This window comes from Astatotilapia calliptera, chromosome 5 (assembly GCF_900246225.1).
Source record: "Astatotilapia calliptera chromosome 5, fAstCal1.2, whole genome shotgun sequence".
NCBI classification, from domain to species: Eukaryota; Metazoa; Chordata; class Actinopteri; order Cichliformes; family Cichlidae; genus Astatotilapia; species Astatotilapia calliptera.
This window is the reverse complement of record NC_039306.1, coordinates 23,950,926-23,975,361: the sequence shown is the minus strand read 5'-3', so window position 1 is coordinate 23,975,361 and position 24,436 is coordinate 23,950,926. Positions and strand designations below refer to the sequence as shown.

Sequence of the window (24,436 nt, the reverse complement as noted above, 5' to 3'; positions counted from 1 at the left end):
GAATGAATTAATGTCTGGCTCTCTTCCACATTGTGTCTTTGGTCCTGTCTTTCTCTGAACACCCCCAACCAGTCACGGCAGATGGCTGCTCCTCCCTGAGCCTGGTTCTGAGCCGGAGGTTTCTTCCTGTTAAAAGGGAGTTTTTTCTCTCATTATCGGCAAGTGCTTGGTCAAAGGGGGTCTTTTAACTGTTGGGGTTTTCTCTCTATTATTGTAGAATACAAGCTTTGAAGCTTAATACTGTTAACTGTTTGGCTGCCATCACACTATTTTAATGCTCTGATGGTGATCTAGATAATGAGCTTTTAGTTTATGCTCCTGTCCATGTATTTGTAGTTAAATTGTACAATTACAGAAATGTTGTAGTTTTTTTCCCACCATATTAAAGCTAGCCAGAGGTCTACAGGAGTCTTGGTCCTTTTCGTTGACCAGTATTAAACCTTAGTATAAGTTGCCAGATTCCATATTACACGTCCACTCCAATCAAAGTTGAATGAACTGAAATAAATAAACCTTCTAAATTAACATTTTGATCTTAAACATTTACATTCCCATAAGTCCCTGCACCTACCTAGCTTTCTGTTGATATTATTGTCTTCAAAGGCATCACCATTTACACCATTTATAGTATTCAGGACTACTCTTAAAGAATTCATGTACAAGCTTACCTGGATTTTTACAGAAATATGTTAAAGTCCAGGCGAAGCACCTTAGAAATAAAAGGACAAAACTTCCCCAGATATGTAGTTTTCTAAAACACTGATAAAAATCAAAGTGAAAATAGTTTAAATTATTTTTTGAGGGTTTTAAATAAAACCTAGGAGAAAGTCTGCTGTAAAAATATGCATATCAAAAGTTTTAAAACAGCAAGACTTCAGAGCACAAAAATGGCACGGTGTATTGTATTGCACAAGATGGCATAGCTGGCACATCGGGCATGTCTCCGTGTTTCAGAATATCACATTCAGCGTGCAAATAGGTGTCAAATCCCTCCAAGTTTCCCAACTTTCTCTCCTCCTCCTCCGTGCCATTGAAGGCCTAAACCCAGAATAGCATCCATTCATGTATCAGAGTTTTCTTCATCAAAGCAAAACAAAACCTGTGCCAGAAAAGGGGACAAAAGAAAGAGAGGAAGGATAAGAGGGGAATACTTCCTCTGCTCGGTTGAAAGGAGAAGCACAAAGAGTTTTTGTTGCGCATCAGTAGAGTCTGTCTCTTGCACGCGTGCCGTAACAAGCATAAGGCAAGTCAAGCATGCACAGCAGTCACAGAAAAAGAGAGAGTTCATAATCAGTGTATGACAGATATCTATCTCTATTATATTCACAAACAATGGAAGTTGAAAACGTGCTACTAACCACATGAACCAGTGAAAGGCTCTGTTGGTGACAGTGTACCCACATTTCTAAACGAATATGCAATTTGCTTTACTGCGAGACATTAATCATTCTTTGCAGAGTGATTGAGGCATAGTGGTGAAAAGGAAGGAGGAGGAGGGAGGAAGAGGAGGTGGAGAGAAGGCCATATCTCAGACCTAGAAAAGAGCCATCAGCACTGAAATCAATACTCAGGCAAGGACATGTGGAGACCGCAGAGTGAGCTATTTGAGCTGAAGGCAATCCTTCACTGGAAATATCCAAACACTGCATGAATGCCGAGTCCCTACCTGGTACATGTAGGTGTTAAAGTGGGTCCCATTCTGAAGGTGGATCTTGACTGTAGGGTTCATGGTGAATGCTAAACATATCAGAGCCTTCAAATGGACACCCCTTAAAATGAGAGACAGGAAGAGGATGAGGAGTAGTAGGTAAAGGGGGTGAGGATGGTGGAACGGAGGGATAATTCCTCAGAATCCTGGTCCACAAAGAGTGCAGCAGGGCTAAATAAAACTCCTGTACTGCTCCCTCTGCCAGTCGCTCGGACAACAGCACTCCACTAGTCAGTCTGATATTATTACAGCCTGGGATGAGACACGGCAGGAAAGAAGAATACAAAAACAGGGAGCGGGAGAGCAATAGAAAAAGTGAGGGTAGAGAGATGGATAAACAGGGGCAGGCTGAGGAAAAGAAAGTATGATATTTGGTCAGCGATAAAGACAGAATGAGACAAGAAAGATGAAGGAGGGAGGAGAGAGAGCAGCTCGTAGCGCATCAGCTGACAGAGGAAGGAAGGGGCAGGGTTTAGACGAGGACTTGGGGCTCTGGCCACCTGTTCTGTTGTGCTTACTCACACACATATACACATGCACGCAGACATGAAAGTTCTGGCACTTAGTGCAGAGGGAGTTTTTAAATCACATTTGGCTGTAATGCTGAGAATTAGCATGAAATTAAACGCTCTATTTCCTCCTAATAAAAAAAAACTCCAGTCACTGCTTACTCAACACAAATTCAACAGACCCATTTTCCTCCAGCGTGACATTGCGTGTGCCGAATCTTTCTATTTATAAATGATAGCCTGCTTTGTCCCTTCTCTCCCGGTATAATAGCACAGTGCATGCACTTGGCTGGTCTGAAAGCCCCTCTGGTGATTTATACAGATTGTTAAATCTGCTTTATGATCACAAAGCTAGTTTGTTTTTATTTTTCTGTGGATAAACTAAGTCGTGATAATAATTTTACAATTCCAATAATCACTAAAACTTACCAAATTAAACAGATCACGTGACCCCTAATTAGTGGAGCCACATGATTCTTGGCAGTTGAACACAGCTAACAGCTTGGGACGCTATGGTTACGACTATACCACTATTACTGGAAATGTTCACAGTGCCAATATGAAGATGTCACGTCAAAACACAATTCACTGTGTAGAAAACATAGACATAACCAGCATCAATTGGTTTGTAAAGACCAGTTTTGAAGCATAGCTGCAGTAAGGTTAGGAAATACTATTATGTAATTTATTTATACGTAATTCCTAAACTCATTTCCCTCCTTTATTACTGCTTGAGGGTCCGTCTGCCTTCAGCTTTGTATTTAATAGATGAAACGCACGCTGTAATGGCTTGAGATCAGGGGACTGACCTTGACACTGAGGATTTAAAAGCTAGAGTACAACTGATCTCCAGTCAGTTTTGCAGCATTTTGAAGGATCTCTCATTCACACTTTCTGCCATATTATCAATAACAGTGCCACTGCCATGTTTGACAGATGATGTGAGTGTAACCACTGGTTTGTGCCTTTTTTTAAAAGTTCTCTGTATTTCCATTCATGAACACATGATGATAGCATACAATAGTATGGCTACCTCCTCAAGAGTATTCTTGACTTGGTCTGATATTGTGAAGTTTTTCTTATGCATGGAAATAATTCATGCACTCTTCTGTGGTTTTTCAGGGCTTTTGTTGTGAATTTCTTCTTCTTAAGAATGAACCAGTTTGTTGATTGGGCAATGTTGGTGGTTTTGAGTGTAATGGTCTTACTCATTTGCACTGACATCTAACCCTGAAATGTTATAAAATACATATTCAAGGCTTTGAATCAACTTATTACATCTGCTTCATTTGTCATTAAATACCAAGGAAACAGGCCTCACCTGGCCATGAAACTGCTTGTTAGTCAACTCTCCGATTATTTTTTGAACCTCTGGAAATGGTGGATTTTGTATGAAAGAAGATGTAATTCTTACAAAACTTATTCAAAACTTGTGTAGAAGATTTTTTTATGATATTTTTTAGACAAATAATATGGCTTACTATACTAAGACTGTCCCCATTTAGGGGTGAGTGAAATCTTACTTTTTCACATAGAGCTAGCTAGAGTTTTCAGGATAGTTTTTTTTTCCATTGATAAATGAAATTATCATTTAAAAACTGCATTTCTGTATTTACTTGGGTTGTCTGATGATTTTAAAAAAAGAAGAAATCAGGAACTGGGTAAATACTTTTTTCACAGAAATGTATGTACATTAAGCATCTGTGAATAATGTTTTTTTCTTTTTCTTCTTTAGCTTTTATTATGACAGTTAATTCTGGAGAGGAAAGGTGGGAGAGTGAGCAAGAGGAAGGCATGCAGCAAATGGCCCTGAGCTGTAATAACCCTGCAGCGCATGGGTTGCCTGCTCAACCCAGCGAGCTATAACAGCGCCCCAGAGTAACATGTTTAAGCTTATCGAACCATTAAATTCATATCTTAACATTTATGTATGCATCTGTATTGCTTTGTAAACAGGTAAGCTACAAGAATATTCACTGCTACTGTGGACTGGAGTCAGTTTCTTTGTATATAGAAAAATAAACTGCCCACTTAAGGTAATTCTATTTCAAATTATACAGTCATTCACAATTGCTAAAACTGGTTCACACAAGCATTGCAGCTGAGTGGTACTATGGTTACGTTGTATGTAATGACTATTTAGTTACAACTCCTGTTGCTATTTTCATTTAAATTTCATTACTCTTTGTGTGCTCATTAATTCTCATCTTCTCCTCTTGTTCTTCATCTCTCACATTCATGTTTAGTCACTAAAAATGTATAATAAAACTCATTTAAAATCCCAATCCCTGGGAGTGGCATCGCATAAATGTAGAAGAAGATGTGAAAATGGTTCCTGTCTACAGGTCTACTTGCTTGCACCTGGTTGTCAAGGAAACAGGGGTTTGCAGAAGAGAAAGAGAGAACAGAAGATGACTCAGTGAGACAGACAAGTCTCCACACATCAAAACATCCTTTAATGATTTTTGGTGACTTCCGACGGTAACTGACAAGAGCTTACTGCAGGCTTGTGCCTCAGCCTCTTTGAGTAGCCAAACGCAGCGGACACCACTGGTGGCCGGGTGAGTGACGTGGAGAGGCAGAGACCCCTACTGGCATCACAAGGTATTCAGACAAACTAGTAGCAAACCAAACACGTACAAACTTTCACACAGAAACAGGTCAAATGGGTATTTCAGGATTCCATAAACAGCTTTGGAGCAGCCAAAAGTTTTCAAAGAGGGAAAAAAAGTTACCATGTGCACATGTAGTTCTTTTGCAGAAGTGAGAAGAAGGAGATGCAGGAAAACAAGAGTTCCAACCACCAGTAAAATATGCTGCATGTTGATAACTACTCCTTGACATCAGTGGGAGCCGGTATTGGCAGAACCTGGGATTTATTGTCAGAGACAAAAACACAGAAACAACTCGACACACAAACATCAGCAAGCAGCACAGTCAAAAACACTCGAAACCCAACACATTTGAAAGCATATTTTCTGCAGCAGAATCCACAGAAGTGCTAGACCTCTGACTTTTTTTTTTATCTGACAGCCTCTCACAGCTTTTTCTCTCCTTCGTTTCTTCTCCTTCACCCTTTCTCGTTTTGCGGCTGTCTAACTGCACCTGATTGCTTCTTTCACACTCAATCCACTCTAGCTTCTCTCTGCACAGGATCTCATCCTCTTTTTTTTCTTCTACACTTCTTCTCTCTTTCTCTCCTCTTTCCAGTCTTCCCTGTTTTTTTCCCCCCTCAACCATAGCTAATCTCAGCTGAAACTTCCCTCGATGGAGAGCGGCCATTTTACACCCTAACATTCAGTAACATGGAGCAGAAGGCACCCTCTCTATGCACAATCATGAATAACAAATGAACACATGTATTATCTATACAAAGGTTATGGGTTTGGTGTGTAGGGTGGATTTAAGCCTTCCCAGTGTATACAGACACCAAACAAAGAACATTACAATGATAGTTGTCGTTTCGTCCACAAGTCTCACAAAACAATGGTAAATTCAGACTTAGCCTTTATTTTGTTACTGCAATCAATTCCAATTAAAATGTCAATTTATACCACTAATAAAGCACATGATAACAAAGCATTAACAAACACATGGAAAGACTTGTGCAAACCAAGCAAAGCATTAAACATAATATAATACAACTGCGTTCTGGTGCCTAGCAAAATATACTTGTTTGTTGACAGTTAAATGACATGATCAGTACCACTCTCATACTGGTTTATGCCAGCAGCTGGCACATTTAGCTTGCCCTAAAAACAGGAAAACAACAAAGCTTCCTGGGCAATGCTCAAAACAATTAAAGGAACACTTTTTAATCAGAGTATTGCATCAAGTCAGTTCAACTTCTGCAATATTGCTCTGGTTATTTAAGTAGCAGATGGGGTTGTTTATCAGTTTTAGCTGCTTTGGTGTTAATTAAATTAACTAGAGGGGCAACAATGAGAAAACCACTAAAACAGGAATGGTTTTACAAGTGGAGGCCACTGACATCCCCCCCCCCCCATCATCTTTTCTGACTGTTTATTCTCTCTAGTTTTGCATTTGGTTATGCAAAGTGTCACTACTGATAGCAAAACTGTCATGATCCTGGGCCATGTTGGCCCAGCATTCTTAGTTTTCATGTGTTTTGTATTTTGTTCTTTATTTATGCCGAGGTCCTGGTGGTTCTGTTAAGATGTCCCTGTGTGCCCCTCTGTGTATCTGTGAGCCCTCGTTTCCCCTCCTTGTGTTTCATTCAATGTTTTCCCCAGCCCGTTATGTCTGTTCTCCCTCTCTCCTCCTGTCTGCACCTCTGTGTACTTCCTGTTTTACTTTGACAGTCTCCCGTCAGTGTTGTGTTTACTCCTGCCGTGTCTCGTTATGATTATCTGTATCAGCTGTGTTCCCCGTGTGCTCCCACTTCCCTCGTTAACCCTCCGTGTATTTATGTGCATGTCTCCTCCCCGAACCTGTGTGCCTTTCTGTGTTCCCTCGGTCCTCAGTTAGTGTTCCCAGTTTAGTTCTGTTTCTTTGTGAAATCTGCACTAAAGCAGTGATTTTGAGTTTAGCTTTTTGTCTCTGTGAGTTTTGCGTTTGGGTCCTCATCTGCCTCCACACAGCCCGTTTATGACAAAAAGGCAATACCTGGACCCTACAGAGGTTGCACAGGTAGTCCAAGTCCTCCAGGATGGCACATCAGTACATACTATTGCCAGAAGATTTGCTGATTCTCCCAGCACAATCTCAAGCACATGGAGGAGATTCCAGCGAACAGGCAGTTACTCTAGCAGAGCTGGACAGGGCCGTGGAAGTTCCTTAATCCATCAGTAGGACCATTGTGCAAGGATGAGCTTTGCCAGAGCACTGCAAAATGACCTCCAGCAGGTCACTGACGTGAATGTCTCTAACAAAACAATCAAAAACAGGGCTCCTGGGCACTGTGGAGCCCAACTGGAATTTGCCATAGAATACCAAAGTTGTCATGTCCAACACTAGCTCTCTGTGATTTTCACAGATGAGAGCAGGTTCACCCTGAGCACATATGAAAAGGGTCTGGAGAAGCCGTGGACAACATTCAGTTGCCTATTACATTGTGCAGCCCGATCAGTTTGGTGATGGGTCAGTGGGTGATGGGTCATCTCTTCAACAGGCTATGCAACGGCACCCTGACTGCCATGAAATTTCCCCTTGTGGGACTAATAAAGGTATATCAATTCAATTCAATTCAATTAGTTATTAGTATGAAATCCTTGGACTCATTGTCAGACCCTATGCTGGTCCTGTGAGAGTATGCAGGCATTTCCTGGAGGATGAAGGAATTGATGCCATTGATTGGCTCCCACAATCATCTGACCTAAATCTGCAACATTATATTTTGGTCCATTTGATGCCACCAAGTTGGACCTCAGACTGTTCAGGAGCTGGTCCCGCAGAACACCATCCATCATCTGTTTGGTACAAACTACACAGTATCATTTTGTGTTGCTGCAATGAAATCTTGGCAAAATGAACTAGGCTGCTGCATCATTGGTTTTTGAGTTGTTTTTGAATTCAGCCTTCTGCAGGGTGATTGTTTTAATTTCCACCAAATGAGGCATTGCCCTTTTGTTCCTAACACATTACCTGGTCCACATCAGTACAGATATCCAGCATGATGTTTTTTTCCCATTGAGAGCTGATGTGTTTTCTAAGTGTTCCTTTAAATTTTTGAGCAATATGTAAAAATGTGAGCTTTCTGTTTTTAACCACAAAAGCACCAATCCAATATGATCAGTTGGATATCTGTCCAACAAACTGAAACAATCAGATGGAGTAACCCTGTCTGTCTCCTACAGAAAATACATTTGTACACAGTAAACTTGAAACAGCAAACATTTTTCTGGGTCATAACAGCTTAACGCAGGATGCTGTTATATCATTTCAGGCAGAAATTAAGCACTTGTATTCACACTGCTCTTCCCCATTTGTTATACAGATATCAGGCACAAAGTCACTCTGGGAAGATTCATCCATCCTTTTTCATCACCACCTTCCTCATCACCTCATTCTCTTCCTCCTCCTCCTCCTATCCTCATTTTTTCTGCCACCTCCTCTCTTCTGCCTCTGTTTAAAGCACTTGTGTCAGCTCTGTCTCGCTCTCCTGCTGTCCTCATCATTCAGTCATTGTGCGTGGCTTGAGTCTTTCCATCTTCACCTTCACCCTGCCCCCCTTAATCTCTTGGCTTGCCCAGAAGGAAGCCTCTTACTTACACAATGCACAATATCACTGCAAACAACGGACACGGGTTGTAAATACATCTACACAGATTCTGCATAGAGTACATTACTTACCAGTCTGTCCCGCAAAGGGAAAGGACAATTTACATCACAATTTTATCACATTTATAAAACAAAAATTAACATTAACCCTATTTTTTAAATTCAAATTCTAAAGAAAGTAATTCCTAACTAGCCAGTGCGTTACACTAAGACTGACTGATTATTTTTATTTATGCACTCCTACTATACACTGAGTCTTTTCCTGAAAAACACACAAACTAGCACACTGATACTCCAGAGACCACACACACACACACACACACACACACACACACACACACACACACACACACACACACACACACACACACACACACAATCTGTCCCAGCTGCTCTGTTTTTGCAGATGAAAGTGTATAACGGTTCTAGAGGAAAGCATCAAACACAGCTGTATTAATATTAATCTTCATACTCAGAGTAAATAAACTGCTCCAGAGGAGTGTCCGGCATAATTTTAAATAATCTGTGCTCTTCCCAGTGGTTCATGTAGTTAAAAATCTCAAGGAGTAATGAGTAGTGTGTGTGTTTGTGCATGTTTGTGGAGTTCACGAAGGCTGCTCTTGCCCTTCACAGAGTGCAAACTGCAGTGGCAGGATGTAACTCTACACCGGTGAGAGAATGTGTGTGTGTGCGCGCGTGTGTGTGTAAGTTTACGATAACTGTAACTATAATGACAGAGCCACAACAAGCACCTCTCATGGTGCCTGAAAGTGAGGCATCACACTGCTGTCCCGTCCTTCTCACACAGCCTCCGTCCTTGAAAGCACATGGATGGGAGCATAGACTGTGGGGCTCGTGTTGGCAACGAGCCGGCATTATGGCTGTAAAATCACACTGCAACATTTTTCATGTTCTTTCGAATTTTAGTGACATTTATGCAAACTAGCTTGTTGCTTTGTTTGCATATTTAAAATGTAACAATTTCAAGCAGCTCGTAATCCACACAATAATTGCTTTAATGTCAAGCGGAATTTCATGGTGACAGCTTTATCCCGAAAATTGTGTTTTGAGAGAGTTTGCAGTTTTACAATACAGTATATTCAAGGGCAATTTGGCTTACAGCAGTTTGTCTGCTATAAGGCTTCAACCAGCATTTCCACATTATAATATGTATCTATATTATCTGTATTTATACTTTATTTAAAGTATATTTTTACTGTGAGTTTTGTTCATTCATCAGAGCCTATTAATTCAAACATTTTATTCCAAAAGACATGGTGAAAAGAAAATCTCTTTCTGAGTGTCGTCAGAATTTCATGATTTATGGTTTGATGACAAGATCATGTTAAGTGAGGGCTTAAAATGAAGAAGTATTGTCCAACAATGGCTCTAGTGTAATCCACTAATGACATGTAAGAATAAAGAGACACATAGCTGCAAGATAGGTGGAACTATACTATATCTGGCCATTTATTTCTTCATTTTGTGCATTTTGCCTGACTGATAAATCGATCTGTCAGACCAATACCGATATTTAGTGATTTAAGAATTGGACATTCTGATATCTTGGTACTTTCTCTTTCACACATGTGAAACATAAATAATTTTTGCTAACATTTGTTATAGTTGTTGTCTTTGTTCCAAACACCTTGAGGGAAGCTGCGGTGTGCCCTCTGGAGGATAAACTATGCAACATCAACACGCATAACATTGTTTCATCGTTTTTAACTGTCATTGTCTTCTGTTATGAATGCTGATAAATCAGAAAATAGCTCATATCCAAGGATAATATTAGCCTGCTAACAAATTGGTAGGGCTTGAGTTTGCAAATATCTGAGTGGGTATCTTATAAGCATCCAGTATAACACTGTTTGATATTAAAGTGTGCTCCGGCTAAATTGTATGTTAGAGACTGAATTCCTCAGAGGATGTTATTCCTGGTTCACAGAGCTCTGGACTGCAGGACATGAAAGGCTCTGCCACCAGCTTAGGAATGTGAACACACACACACACACACACACACACACACACACACACACACACACACACACACACACACACACACACACACACACACACACAGACAGCTCTTTAAAAAATGATTCGTCTCTAATCTGCTCTGTATTATGATGGCCATGGTATGAAGCATTACAGAATTGTGCGTATGTGTGTGTTTGTGCGCACATCTATCACAGGGCTCTGGATGATTTATTTATGAAATGTGATTTTTCTTTCTGGAGCTCTTCAGCCTTGTAACGCAAGCTCACGTGCTCATTCACTCAGTCACTTACTCAAACACACACGCATGCATGGACACACACACAGAGTGGTCACTCTCAATCATACTTTACTGTTACATTGATCTACAGTATTTGCGCTACCAAAAAATGATTGTTTATTTTGGGATATGAGGATTTAAATCCTGTGTGTGTGTGTGTGATTTTTAGTGTGTTTCTTCCTGCATTTGTGCCTATATTGTGTTTATGTCTGAAGTTACTATAACTTTCTTTCTTTTTCGCCCGCTGGTTTAATCCCACACAAAGTACCATTCCCTTTCCTTATGACTCACACTGTGACAGCTCATTCCCACTGAACAGCCGATGCTTTTTATGTCACAGTGTGTGTGTGTGTGTGTGTGTGTGTGTGCACATTCAGATATTTTAAATTAACAGTTATACTGAATTGCATCAGAGTCCTTAAAACTTTAGTTGAATAATCTTTTTAATTATGTATTGCGATGCCTTTTTGATTGTAGCTCTATGAAACAGAGTCTTCAAAAGTGGTGGGTGGAAAAATGGAGGAGAAAGAAAATATTCATGGGAGTGGGTGTGGCACAGATTGCGTGAGTAACTTCTCTGCCACTTCTTTGCTCTCTGTGTGTGTATGTGTGTGAAGTGAAGCCAGTCACACTGAGTGACTGAGTGAGCTCATCTGTTCTGGGGGCCTATAAATATTGTAGATGCCATGCGCCTGCAGTAGACCTTCTCGGCAAGCTACTGTATGATGTCATCCTGGCACACCTCTAACTAATACACACACACACACACAGCTGTGCTGCCAAGTCCTAACATCCATGGCAAAGCTAGGGTGTGGTACGTAGGTAGACAGGGATGCAGAGCCCATGGATGTTGAATAAATCAAAGAAAGCTCAAACTATAGCCTTTCTTTGCTCGTTTTTCATCTTTCATCTTCAGTTAAAGTTAATATTAGTTTTATTTATATAGCACCATTTCAGAACCACTCATCTGCAGAGACTCTACAGTATTAAAGAGAAAGAGTCCCAGTGATCACGTGAAGCTCCAATGAGCAATCACTTGGCAATGGTGAGAGGGATGAATTCTCTTTTTTTTTAAAAAAGAAGACACCTCCAGCAGTACCAGGCTAATCAGTTAACTTGTGTACCCACCATCACTTTCTGATCTGTACTAACTAATCCAGCCAGTGTTGATTTCTTTTGAAATTACCCCATGCACAGAAGGCAATAATTGTTTGTGTATGCTGTGCATGAGTGTGATGTCACTAGACACCTAAAGTACTGGCAAGTGCAGACTCTGTGAGGGCAGTTCATCACTAACACCATCTTCTTATACAAGCTTCCAATATTTGTAGTTGTATACACTCACTTAACATCTGACTGAGTACTTCTACACAAAGAACTGGCCACATTTTAAAGGTACAGTGTTTAAAATCTCACCACTAGATATCAGCAGATTGTAGACTGCAGTCAACTGAGCTCTTTTTTTTATTAATCCAAATGAGTGGGTGTAAAACTTTGTGAAAGGAGTCCAATACGAGTCGATGAGTCAGTGAAGCTCACTTCTGTTCGATGACAGCGATACAGAGGTGAGTTCATGAGGATATCCTGAACTTCTCTGTCAGTAAGTGCTGCTGTTGGCTAGTGTTAGATGCTGTTAGCTGCTGTTAGCTGCTGTTAATGAAGTGTTTGAAATGGACCTAGCATTGCTGGACTCAGACACTTAGCAAACAAACTCATACAATGTGAGAATGTCCAAACATAAGCTGTCATAATGTTAGCTTATAACCAACTGTTCTTGTTGTTAGCCTTCTCATTGTCAGCTGTCTGGCAACGGGAAGATGGCATGTCTAATCTGCTGACTATAAGTAATTGCTACAATATCGAGAATAAATCAATAAGTATGTTTATGCACATTTGCATGTGTTAGAGCCCTGACTTCAGTTCAGGAGATGAAGCTTGAGGTGAGGAGGAAGAGGATGACATTTTATCCAAATGCCGGTCATGTTGTCTCCTTAGCGTTTTTGCTTCTTTGTGAAGAGAAATCCTTCTATACAGGTATGATCCTTTATATTTTGAGTCTGAAGGTGCAGACATTAATTAGAATTTGCCTTGAGCACAGTCTGAGTGAATACCCATTAGGTGATTACTGTGTGCAAGTTTGAGTCTGACCAATCCTGTGTCAAGTTTCGCGATTCTTAGAGCTTCATTGCATCTCTTTCCATACTATATATGAGATAAAGTATCTACAATCGGTTCTTCCCGGTTGTTCTTCCCTGGCCAAGCATTTACCTTCCTTTCACAGTGAACAGAGGATTCCCCCACACAGTCCTTCAGCCAAACCCACTAACACACTGAGCTACTCTGCTTTGGCAGTCGATCATCGGCAGCAATCAAGGTTTAGGCTACACACGCCAGAGAATAAACATGCACACACACACATACACACAAAAAACCTTCACACATTAAAGACACAGACACAACAGATTGTTGATCTTGTGCAGGAGGAATTCTGTTTGTACATCATACCACTCAGATGAGAAAATATGCACGCATACACATACAGTGCAGCTGATAGCTCATGCCCTATGGGATAGAGGGTGTGAGGAAGTAAACACCATAGGCCATCCTCCGTATTTCCCCGGAGATTTTATTTGCAGGGCTTTGAAAGAAGAGGAGGAAAAAGAAAAACCCTGAGCCTGCACGTGGACATAAGCACCCATGTAGAGTCCAACTGACCTGACGACTGACAGATAGAGATGTTCATGGACAGAAAGCAAGACTGAAGCCTCTATATCAGGAATGCTATATTGTACGTGTAGCAGTATGTGGGTGACTGTGGGACTCTTTGGCACCGTGTCGTTAGGGTGAGGGGAAAACTGGAGGGACGGACGTATATTCCGTTGGGTCAGCATTAAACAAATGCCAGCTAGATGTGGTGTATTCCCACTGGGTAGTTGTGCAGAGTCTATATGTTTGCGTATGTGTGTAAATCTGCATACGTGAACATATGTGTGTGATAACAGTGATGCACTGCAGGGGTGATCAGGAAGGGGAGGAGAAGGGATTTTTTTCACTGCCAAAAATGACAGGAATAAAAATAACTTGAACAAGATGACTAGGATAAAATAAACATGCTGACCTGGAGCACACACATTTAGCTGATCCTGCAGTTTTAACAAATGCTACAGTATCAGTCAACTCAAAAGGTTTTTCCACTTGTATTATTTGCAAATTCCTGGCTACAAGTAGTAATGATTAGCTATAAATAAAGAATAATGCCACAGCCTTAAAAAGAATTCCCTAGAGTGTGCTGGGTCAAATTCTCTAAATCTAACAGCCTGGAAGGATTAACAAATTAATAAATAAATAAAAGTGGGAATATTACATAAATTGAACAGATGAATTAAAATGGTAAAATGCCTTGAACTCTTATAGAGTAACTTTAAGAGTAGGAACTATAGAAGCTATGGAAATGGTATAAAGAGATAGAAGAAAAGCGGCCAACACAAAAAAAATGTTTCTGAAGACATACAGCAGGGGAAAAAAGTACTGCAAAAAAGAATGTTTTCTTTGTCTTTTTCCTTACGCTGTGTGGGAATGCTACGATGCACCCACTGCCCTGGCAGAAAGTCTACAGTCAATCTGGACCAATTAGAGCACAGATATGTGGGTGCGAGAGTGTGTGTTTGTGCGTGTGTTTGAGTGTGTTCGCCCTCCAGGGTGCTCCAACCCCCCATAACACAGCTCACGCAAGATAACAGGGAGAAGAGAAGAGAAGAGAAGAGAAGAGAAGAGAAGAGAAGAGAAGAGAAGAGAAGAGAAGAGAAGAGATTTTGTCATTCGGGACACAAGATGCTGGCTGAGAGCGAGCTGAGAGAATAAGATACAGAGAGAGGAAACACAGGATCAGATGGAGAAGGCAAAAAATGAACCGGTCACAATGACAAAAGGATGTGACTGAAACTGGAGAAGTAGAAGGGTGGAGAGGAATATCCAAGGATAGCAGCAGAAGGGGGGGGGGGGGGGGGGGGGGGGGGCATTGCCTAATGCAGGCTACAGAGCTTTACATGATCTTTATGTAACTCAGCTACAGGCACTTCCTCTCTGTCTCAGTGTTTCTCCACCTCTCATTCACACTTGCCCTCATTGCCATGCTCTCTGTCTCATTTACAAGAGGACTGCTTCAAAATTTAAACGCCTTTCCGTGGAGTGATTTTAGTCACCTTCAGTAAACTTGAGCTGGGCAGATGAGTGTGTACGCCTACTGCACTCACTACAGCACCATTTTACACAGGGCTTGCAATTAAAATGGGAAATTATATTCTTACGGTACCCTGCGATGATGTAAGGGGTATTAGCTCACCCTTTACACCTGGAAATCGCAAGATTATAAAGTCATAATGTTTTTCTAAGGTAATGCTCATCAGTGTTTGTTATGCTGCACTTGTCCACCTAATTCCAGAAATAACATGCTGTTGTGGTGTCATATTACGGATGGAAACTGTCCCCATTACATACTGTAGACTGCAAGCTAACAGTGAACATATGAATCATTCTAAACTGCTAAAAGTGTAGGGGGATAACGCTTAATGGTAGGTGACTGTTTTAGGAGTGACTTATAGATTTGTGAAGTAGGAGGATTTACCACTGACGTTAACTAAGGACAGCACAGTTCTACTCAAATAAGGGTTCAGTTTTGCATACATTTGGAAAAATGTGACTGGGATTTTTTGTTTTTAAAACAACAAAGCATTCTGAATCTGCTAAAGCTCTGACTGACTTCTTATCCTCGAGAAACAGCAGCTAGGGCTTAGAGGTATCAGAAGCATCCAACTGCACCAAAGTGACAGGAAGAAAAACAAAGAAAGTTGAAATAAACAAACTAAACAGACCACTTGACACATTGAATTAATCAGGAACTTCTGGGTTTCTCTGTTAAGGAACGGTGATGACAACACGCAAACCAGAATAATCAAGGAAAGCTCCTCCTACCTTAAAAACCTTTTGGAAAATTGGACAGTAGCAACTTGTAGTAGACACTTTCTCTTCTAATACTGTTACTGTGCGTTGAGCCTATCCTTGATCAATTTAAGTCTGATTGTGTTAGGGACAGACTGAGAGTCAGTGTGAGTGAATGAAAAGTGCTACTGACGTGTGGAATTCAGGGCAAGAAGAGACGTTGTGAGGCATATGGCGGAGAAAAGACAGGAAGGCAGCTAAGTGTGAATGATGCTTTTCTTGCACTGGGGCAGACCACGTCACAGGCCTCATTATTATAATGGGCCACCACAATGCTTACTGACCTTCATCATCAACAGATAAAGTTGGCCACGGAGAAAAAGTGTGTGTGTGTGTGTTCTTCTGTCAGTTATTCAGGCAATTACAATATGAGGGGGAAGATGGTTCAGGCTGTTAGCATTGTAATTAAATGTACCACGGGGGCTTTACAATGCATTTAGCAAACAAAAATCAGAATCAGAATCAGAATACTTTATTGATCCCTGGGGGAAATTATTTTAAAAGATACCACACAGGCAATCTTAATAAATGGACACACACATACACCCATAATGTAATGATTTCAGGCTACTACAAAGGCTCACTGGACTTCCTGGTTTGGGTCAAGTCAGTGCACACATGCACTTCAACTTGCATGTTAATAAAACCCTCATAAAAAAAGCAAAATTGTGACTTTTATCTAGTTTTGCTTTATCACGGTAACACGAGATGGTAAAATCAATCGCACGCTCGGTCCAGAAACACTGTGCGAGGAGAGTGTGGAGGTTTGTGCCGAAGTACAACATCCTAGCAGCAGTGCTCCCATCTAGTGCTCTCAGAGCAAAGCTGTAAGTACAGTGAGCTGGCTGAGAGATATGAAGAATTATGTGGCAGAACGATAGCTAACTAATAGACCTCTCAGCGCACACACTTAAAGCCATCACAACTGATAAGACAGGGAGCGAAGGAGAACCATTCCTTGAAGAGAGAACAGATCAGTCTTTTACTAATGTGTTAATACGGGTATTGAATCTTCACTGACTCATAAGTATTCATAGATTTCTGGTTTCATACAATGTGTGCATTATGGAAAACAAGCAGACACAAAAAACAATTTAACCGAAGATGATGACAAGAGGTGCTGGAACAAGTTCGGCTCAAAGAAACAGGAACAGAACTTGTATTTGTGCGTGCACGTGCGCGTGTTTGCGTGTGTGTGCACATAAAACTCTGCACAGTGTCTGAGTTGAGTGTCTACACCAACCCACGTGTCTGTGAATGGAGCTGGAAGTAAATGAATAACAGACTGCAGCTGAGAACTGAGGCATGTTGTAGGTGGTGCTGAATAACTGGCTCTTGATTTAATACAGAGACTAGATGATCTAAAGAGCTATCTGTGAATGTACATGCACCAAAAATATCTTATTAGTTCCTCCAGTATGTACTCCGTGAACTCCTGCTGTTTAAATCAGCCTTGCGCTGTGTCTGTTCTGCACGGAAAAGTCAATGTACTGTGGGTGTCATCATGTGTACTTTGATGTCTGGCCAGACATGATGGTGCTCTGAGCTGTTTAACATCTCACATCAGTACATACATCTTTGTGTGAAACACTGTAACTGTTTATACACTGATGTGTGTGTAGCTGTGCATGAGTGTGATGTATTAGCCCAGTTGGACACTTATGTACTAGGAACTGCTGACTGTGTACAGGCAATTCATCACTGGAACCGTTTTCTTATGCAAGATTTCAGTACGTAGTTATATGTTCATGGCCACTTTATAGAATAGAATAGAATAGAATAGAACAGCCCTTTACTGTCACTGTGCATGTACAACAAAATTGTAGAAGGATCATGCCAATTAAATACACCATTCAACTGCTTGTTAATGCAAATGTCATATAAGTCAATTGCATGCTATTTAGATCTGGTCATGATGCCCTGCTGAACTTAACAGCGAGCTTAAAAATGTGGAAGAAAGACAATTTAAGGGACTTTGAATGTGGCATGGTTGTTGGTGCCAGATGGGCTAGCATTTCATAAACTGCTGATCTGCTGGGATTCTCCCACACAAACATCTCTAGAGTTTACAGAGAATGTTTTGAATAAGAGAAAAAAAGAGAGATCCAGTGAGCTGCAGTTCACTGATAGAAAATGAGTCTTCAATGCCAGAAGTCAGAGAAGAGCGGTTAGACTGCTTCGAGCTGATGGGAAAGAAACAGTAACTGAAATAATCGGTTATTATAAACAAGGTATGAGGAAGAGCATATCTGAACACACAACACATCAAACCTTAAAGCAGATGGTTATGAAGCAGCAGAAACCCACGCTGAGTGCCACTCCTGTCAACTAGGAACAGGAAAATCGAGACTACAATTCCTACTGGCTTAACAAAATTGGCTAACAGAGGATTTGAAAAACATTGCATTTTCAGATCAGTCTTGGTTTCTGCTGCAAAATTCGAATGGTAGGGTCAGAATTTGGTCTAAACAACATGAAAGCACAGATTTGTTCTGCCTTGTAGCAGTAATTCAAGTTGTGATGGTGGTGTGATGATGTGGGAGATATTTTCTTGGAACATTATGAGTCTCTTAGTGCCAAATTGTTTCTGACCATGTTTACAGTGTACCCATCTTCTGATGGCTGTTTCCAGCAGGATAATGTGCTCACAAAGCTCAAATCATCACATCAAGTGGGTTTTTTGAAAATAACAATACATTGACTGTACTCAAATAGCCTCCAAAGTCAGGAGATTTCAATCTAATAGAGCACCTTTGTGATCTAGTAGAACCAGAGAGTTACATCATGGACGTGCAGCCAACAAGTCTGCAGCAACTGTGTGATGCTATCACATCAATATGGACTAAATCCTCTGAGAAATGTTTCCAGCACCTTGTTGGATCTGTACAGAAAGGTGTGTCCAGCCCAGTACTAGGAAGACCTATCCTGTTAGGTTGACTAATTTTGTAAAATACAAATAAAAACTCATATTTTATTTTTCACAGCTCTTGCCCCTTTTTAGGCATGAAGTAAATAAATGGATGCAAAAAACAAAGCAGAGAAGTTTTTGTGTACATATACATTTAAAAACTTCCAGTATTACTTAAACAAGCTTATGGTTTTATGTTTGTTAAGCATTTTACTCCCTTACAAATATTTTTTTAAAACCTCCAAAGAAGACCCAAATGGCAGAAGGAGTACCCAGATCTCACATTGAACTCTGTTGTCATGATTATGGATTCACACCTTCCACGTGCCCTTTGGCCTGTAGGAAGAGTTACACGCTTGCTGAAAAGCCCAGATGACCGCATCAGAACTGTGGAGGTCCTGGTACAGGATAAAACCTATATCCGCCCTGTCTCCTGTCTGATCCCCCTGCCCCCGCTTCCTGACGAAGACTGATCCTGATCATATCAACATATTTCTCACTAGAAATATGGGGGCGGCTGTTGTAGAGACCCACCTTTTAGCACATCCCAGCACACCCACTCACTTCACCAGATGCACCTTGTTTAGTTCTCTCACCTTTGATTGGGTGTGGTGCTTGTCCTTGATTGCACTCACCTGTCACACATTATATGTCACACAGTATATAAGGACTGCATTCACTTTTGGCTCACTCTTTCCTCACTTCCACACGGGGCGGCAGCTGAGGTGAGGTTCTGTTTGGGTTTTTATTTTATGTATTGTTTAAGGTAATGAGTAACTTAAATCTCTGTTTTCTTTCAGCATTGGCAGTCCATGTGTGTCTTTGTTTCCTTCCTTCTTTGCCTTATTTATTTGAGAATAAAAGGAGAACCCTGAGAATAATTCTGAATTAGATGGCTGCTTTTTCTTATTCTAACCGGATGAGCCCATGATGCTGATTGCTTCAGCCCTGAACCTTCCTTCCTTCAAAACGAGCTAGTTCATTAGTGCTCGGACATTAGGTAGTGCAGCGCCCATTCCATTTCAAGCAATCAAGATAAAAGATGGAGACACAAGATCTAAAATTTACAGACTGATGGATCTCACTCTCGACAAAATCATGTTTAACTAAATCTGAAGAAGACAGAACAGACTAATTTAACTTCAAGCGCAATAAAGCCATGTTTTCAAAAATAATTTTCTAGATTCAGCATTTACACATTTATATATTAACAACTGGTCAATTAAATAATGAGTAATTCTAGAAAATTTAGCAAGTTGTTTTAGCTTTATGCTAAGCAACAGTCAAATCAGTTGATTATCTATTTACTTGACTATGCCTTTTGCACTGTCTATAATGTTCGACCAATATGATTACAAGTAGAAAACAAAGTCTAGTATCCAGTATTTGTCTTGGCCTGTTTATACTATATCAATGTTTTCCACAGAAAGGCCTATTTAGAGTGAAGTTTGTCCTAGCAGTGTCAGAGAGTGGGCGTCTAATGCCAGAAGCATTAGAGCCAGCAATCGCTTGTACCTGTCCAGGAACAGGACGGAAATACAATCAATTAATGCTAATGCTGATCTGATAAATGTGCAAAGAGGCAAAGGTTTGCAGAGATGTTAGCCATAGCAACTTTGATGTTATCACGAGTGTCACTAAGCTAAACTTCGCTCTGTTACTCAGCAGCTTCCAAGTCACTCAAATTACTTAATAACTCCAGTTCATGAAGTCCAATGATATTTTCATTTTTCATGGGGTAAATATCACTAATACGTGCTCATTTATGATCCTGAAATTGATGCAACATAAATAATTAAACAAGTACAAATAAACACATGTTAATGTATGCCTGTGGCCAGTTCATTTCATACAAATGCATGAAATACTTCAAATAAGTCATTAGCTATTTACAGCAACATTTGCCTTACTGTGTCCTCATCCCAAATCCTGCTTTTCACTTGCACTGCTATGCTCTTGCAGATCTGTGTGTGTGTGTGTGTGTGTGTGTGTTGGTGAGTGTGCGTGGTATTGACAGCCAACAGTGGGGGGTGGGTGCTATGTTGTGAGACACTGACAAGCTCTATTTCATGGAGGCAAAGATGCATTTTGAAGTTCTTTAAATCCTTTTAAGGGTCCAGCAGGAGACTTAGCTTCTCAAGCTGCTGCTGCCTTTGCTGCTGTTTATGTCTCTTGCTGTGGAAAAGAAGACGTTCCGAACCCAATATGTGTGTATGTGCCCATACAAACACATTTTCAGAAAAGTTTTTATGTACATTTCCCAAATGTACATAAAAACTAACCACAATATTGAAACCATTTTAACCCTATATCTTACCTACATTATGTATTATTTGGAGACGCAAGAACAATGCATCTGTTTTTGGAAATTAAAACATGCCAGTAACCAAGGTTTTAGTGCCTTAATGTATCCAGCAGTTGTTCCAGTAAACTGCAACAACTTATCAAAAAAGTACAAAATAAAAATGTTCCAATCGGATGTAAACTGAACCAATGCCACCAGCACCAATCCAACCTCCTCATGAAGCCTTTGTAGGACTCTAAAATAGGACTTTTGATAAAAATGCATTATATATTGCCCTGGGATAACAAATCCACAGAGTCTTCCTGATACGATGGAGGTGTCCACCACTCTATGTGGTCTAGACCATAGGTGTCAAACTCTGGCCTGCGGGCCAAATTTGCAGCCTAATTACATTTGGCCCGCAAAGCCATACAAAATTACTATTAGAGCTGGTCTGCCAGTATTATACAGTGCATGTACTGCTAATACTACAATTCCCAGAATGCTCTGTTGGTGTTTTGGCGTGTCAGTCATGACAGGACCCATTAGCACCATAGTCATAGCAACCATGCAAATGCTGCCATGCTACCTATCCCAAAATGGCAAAAAGAAAGGCAGAAAACAGGAGTTTTCTGGACAGGTGGGAGAATATGATGAAAATCTGATAAATGATAAAATGATAAAATTTTATTCAGAAGGCTGCAAATTAATTTTTTATTTAAGAAATGAATTCCACTGATGTGTTATTTAATTGGAATTTTGATTTTGCATGTGTGTAATATTAACTTATATATATGTTTATATAAGTTATATATATTGTTTAGTATTAAGCTTTGCCTGTTCCATATTCGGTTTTTCAGCAAAACTTGTTTGAGTCCATAAGAAAAGACTCCTTGTTATATTTGGAGGAAGACTTTTTTTTCCCAATAAATTTTAATGTTAGCCCGCGACTTTGATCCAGTTTTGAATTTTGGCCCACTGTGTATTTGAGTTTGACACCCCTGGTCTAGACAAAGCTTCTTTCAGCGATTCCCTTACTCGCCACAGCAGATGAATATACATATTTGATACTGCACAGACTTTCACACCGGATGCACTTTCTGACACAACCCTCCCCCAACATTTGTGTCACCTCCTGGTCTCATTCACGTGTTAGCCAAATGTGTTAACCACCACACTATGGAGCTACTACTACTATGTTCAAGACTGTGGAGAGGACTGGTTAATAATCAAAGGATGATGTTTTTCAAAATAAACTGTAGATATTATCAAAAGATATTGTAGGTAACAATAGACGGTCCTATATGTACAAAAGTATGGGTCTACTTACTTATACAGGAGCTTCTGGTTCTGAAAGGTGGTGCAAGTGCAAGTGTCATAAACCTGCATTCTTTATAGAAGCCACCAGATTTGGTATCCGGTCGTTAAGTGATGATGTGACGAATCCTACTTCCGGGCCTAAAGTAGTCTGCGTTTAATATGGCTTTTGTGTTGTTAACATGTTTAATGTTATGTATTTTCTTCTATTTGATCTCAAAAAGCTCCTAAAACAGTCAGTGATCACTGTTGACCTCCCTCGGCTTTTATTACCGCTAATCATTTATTTAAGCTCAGTTTTTAAAACCTTAGGATGTAACTACAGCCCAGCCCATGCAGCAGTATATGAATGACTAACCTCGTATTGTGGATGGATTATCTCAGCTGTTCTCCTGGCTGAAGTTTGGTCCTTTTACAGCATCCTGCCATGCGATTACATTTGTTCCTGACCACCGAGAACACTCACGGTAACTTTTGTTGAGTGGAAAAAAAGTTAGCATGTTTATATTATGCTAACATAGCTGTGTCGCTAGCGGTCACGTAGCACATCATTATATACCAGCTAGCCAAACTTCAGTAACCCTACAAATGTCACTGCTGTTTAGTTTTCTGTCTTCATTTATGTTGGAAGTGATAACAGAGCTGTACGTTTTAATTTGTTTCCAAAACCCCGCAGTCAGGACATGCTATATTGTATTTAGATAGACGCTAGCGAGCTAACTTCCTGCTAACTTCTAACTCCGTTAAATGTCATAAATTTTGTTTTCATGGATGCCTGGATGTTAAACTCAATTGTTACACCTGGTAGAGCAGAACGCTAATCATTTTATTAAAGATGAAAGACTTTAGACAGTTTTTCAACTCTCAGTAATGCCATAGTGATCGTTTGATATATGGACCTGCAGTGGAGTTTAGGCCCAGACACGGCTAGTGACGTCAGACTTAATGACCGGATAGGTTGCAAAAACACTTCCGGTTCTATAGAACTCCATGGGAAAATGGCCCTCCACAGCAACCTCTCTCCAGTCTCCTTTGCTGATTTTGGCTCATACTGTATAAAACATTGAGTCACTTTCATACGTTTTAGCAATTCTAGCTGTTGGAGAAGAAGATAACTCACATTGGCTACTGACAGGTGATTGTCCAGTTGGTAGCCAATGAGAGGGACCATCTGATTAGCTTTGTTGTCCTTATACATTTTTCAGTTATAGACTTATAGATTAAAGATTATTTGCAAAATTGCATGCTGTTTTTATACAGTGTCCCAGGATTTTTTGGATGCGGGATTGTTAGTGCAGTTGGGTGTTTTTTAAAAATGTCTTTGGGAGCAGAGTTGATGCATGTGTTTTTCTCTCCCATATCTCTGAACATGTGGGTGCATACAGATGTAGAGGATACATGATAACCTTGAAGTGTATAACCTTGGGTTACTCCAACATTTCTTTTAAATATACTTACTTTCTGACTTCCACATCCCAATAGTACAATATTAACACCTCTCCCCACCCACTGATGCCTTATCTTCTATTCTGAGGGAGTAGCTGTAGAGAAAGTGAACTGACAGAGTTCCAATAGTGCAGCTGTTAGACATGGCAGGGCCACTGTGGGCTTAACTGCTGGCTGGAAAACTTCATCTCACATCCCCCTGCCCTTCCTCCCTTTCTCTCATTCTGTCCTTTCCTGCCTCCCTCCTTCATTACTCTCGCCTTCCCCCTCTGGTGGTCCTGCAACTCCAATCACTCTGCTCTTATTACCAGAGAGAAGGAACTTACACACACTCATAGACATATAGTGGCTTTCCGTTCTTCCTATTACCAGAGCATGTCCCTTGCTGCTGGGACCTGTCAGGTATGCTTGATTCAGCTTTTTTCCTGACTTTCTGCCTCTCGTTGCTAAATCTTACACTGTCTTTGTAATTGCGACTCTTTTTACCACCTTTCTTCCTCCTTACCTCACCTTCCTTTGCTAACCCAGGCAGCCAGGGGAACAAATTGGCGCCCGGCTGAGCTAAATGTGCCTGGTGCTGAGAGCCAGATGGTACTGGCACGGAGAAGGAGGGAGCAAAGGATGGCTCCTTCTGAGAGATGGAGCGTCTAAGCCATGGCACAGCAGAGCAGCATGGGGGAGCTAGCTTTGCACACTAATAATCTATTAGTGTTCAGGGTCCCCAAAAGCTGTGCAAAGGCCCTTGCCA

At 40.6% G+C, this 24,436-nt stretch overlaps 1 protein-coding gene across 7 annotated transcripts in view; it reads right to left on the bottom strand.

The window, feature by feature from the left end:
- ppfia4 (PTPRF interacting protein alpha 4) overlaps positions 1–24,436 on the bottom strand; it is a 65,003-nt gene that overhangs the window by 30,746 nt on the left and 9,821 nt on the right. Inside the window, exon 1 of one of the 7 annotated variants that reach the window (XM_026168336.1) lies at positions 1,667–2,843. The exons of the other annotated variants lie outside the window; for them this stretch is intronic. Within the exon in view, the coding sequence (XP_026024121.1) occupies positions 1,667–1,729 (63 nt within the window). The 5' untranslated portion in view covers positions 1,730–2,843. Of the gene's footprint in view, positions 1–1,666; positions 2,844–24,436 lie in introns of those variants that run through there. 7 annotated transcript variants of the gene reach the window in all.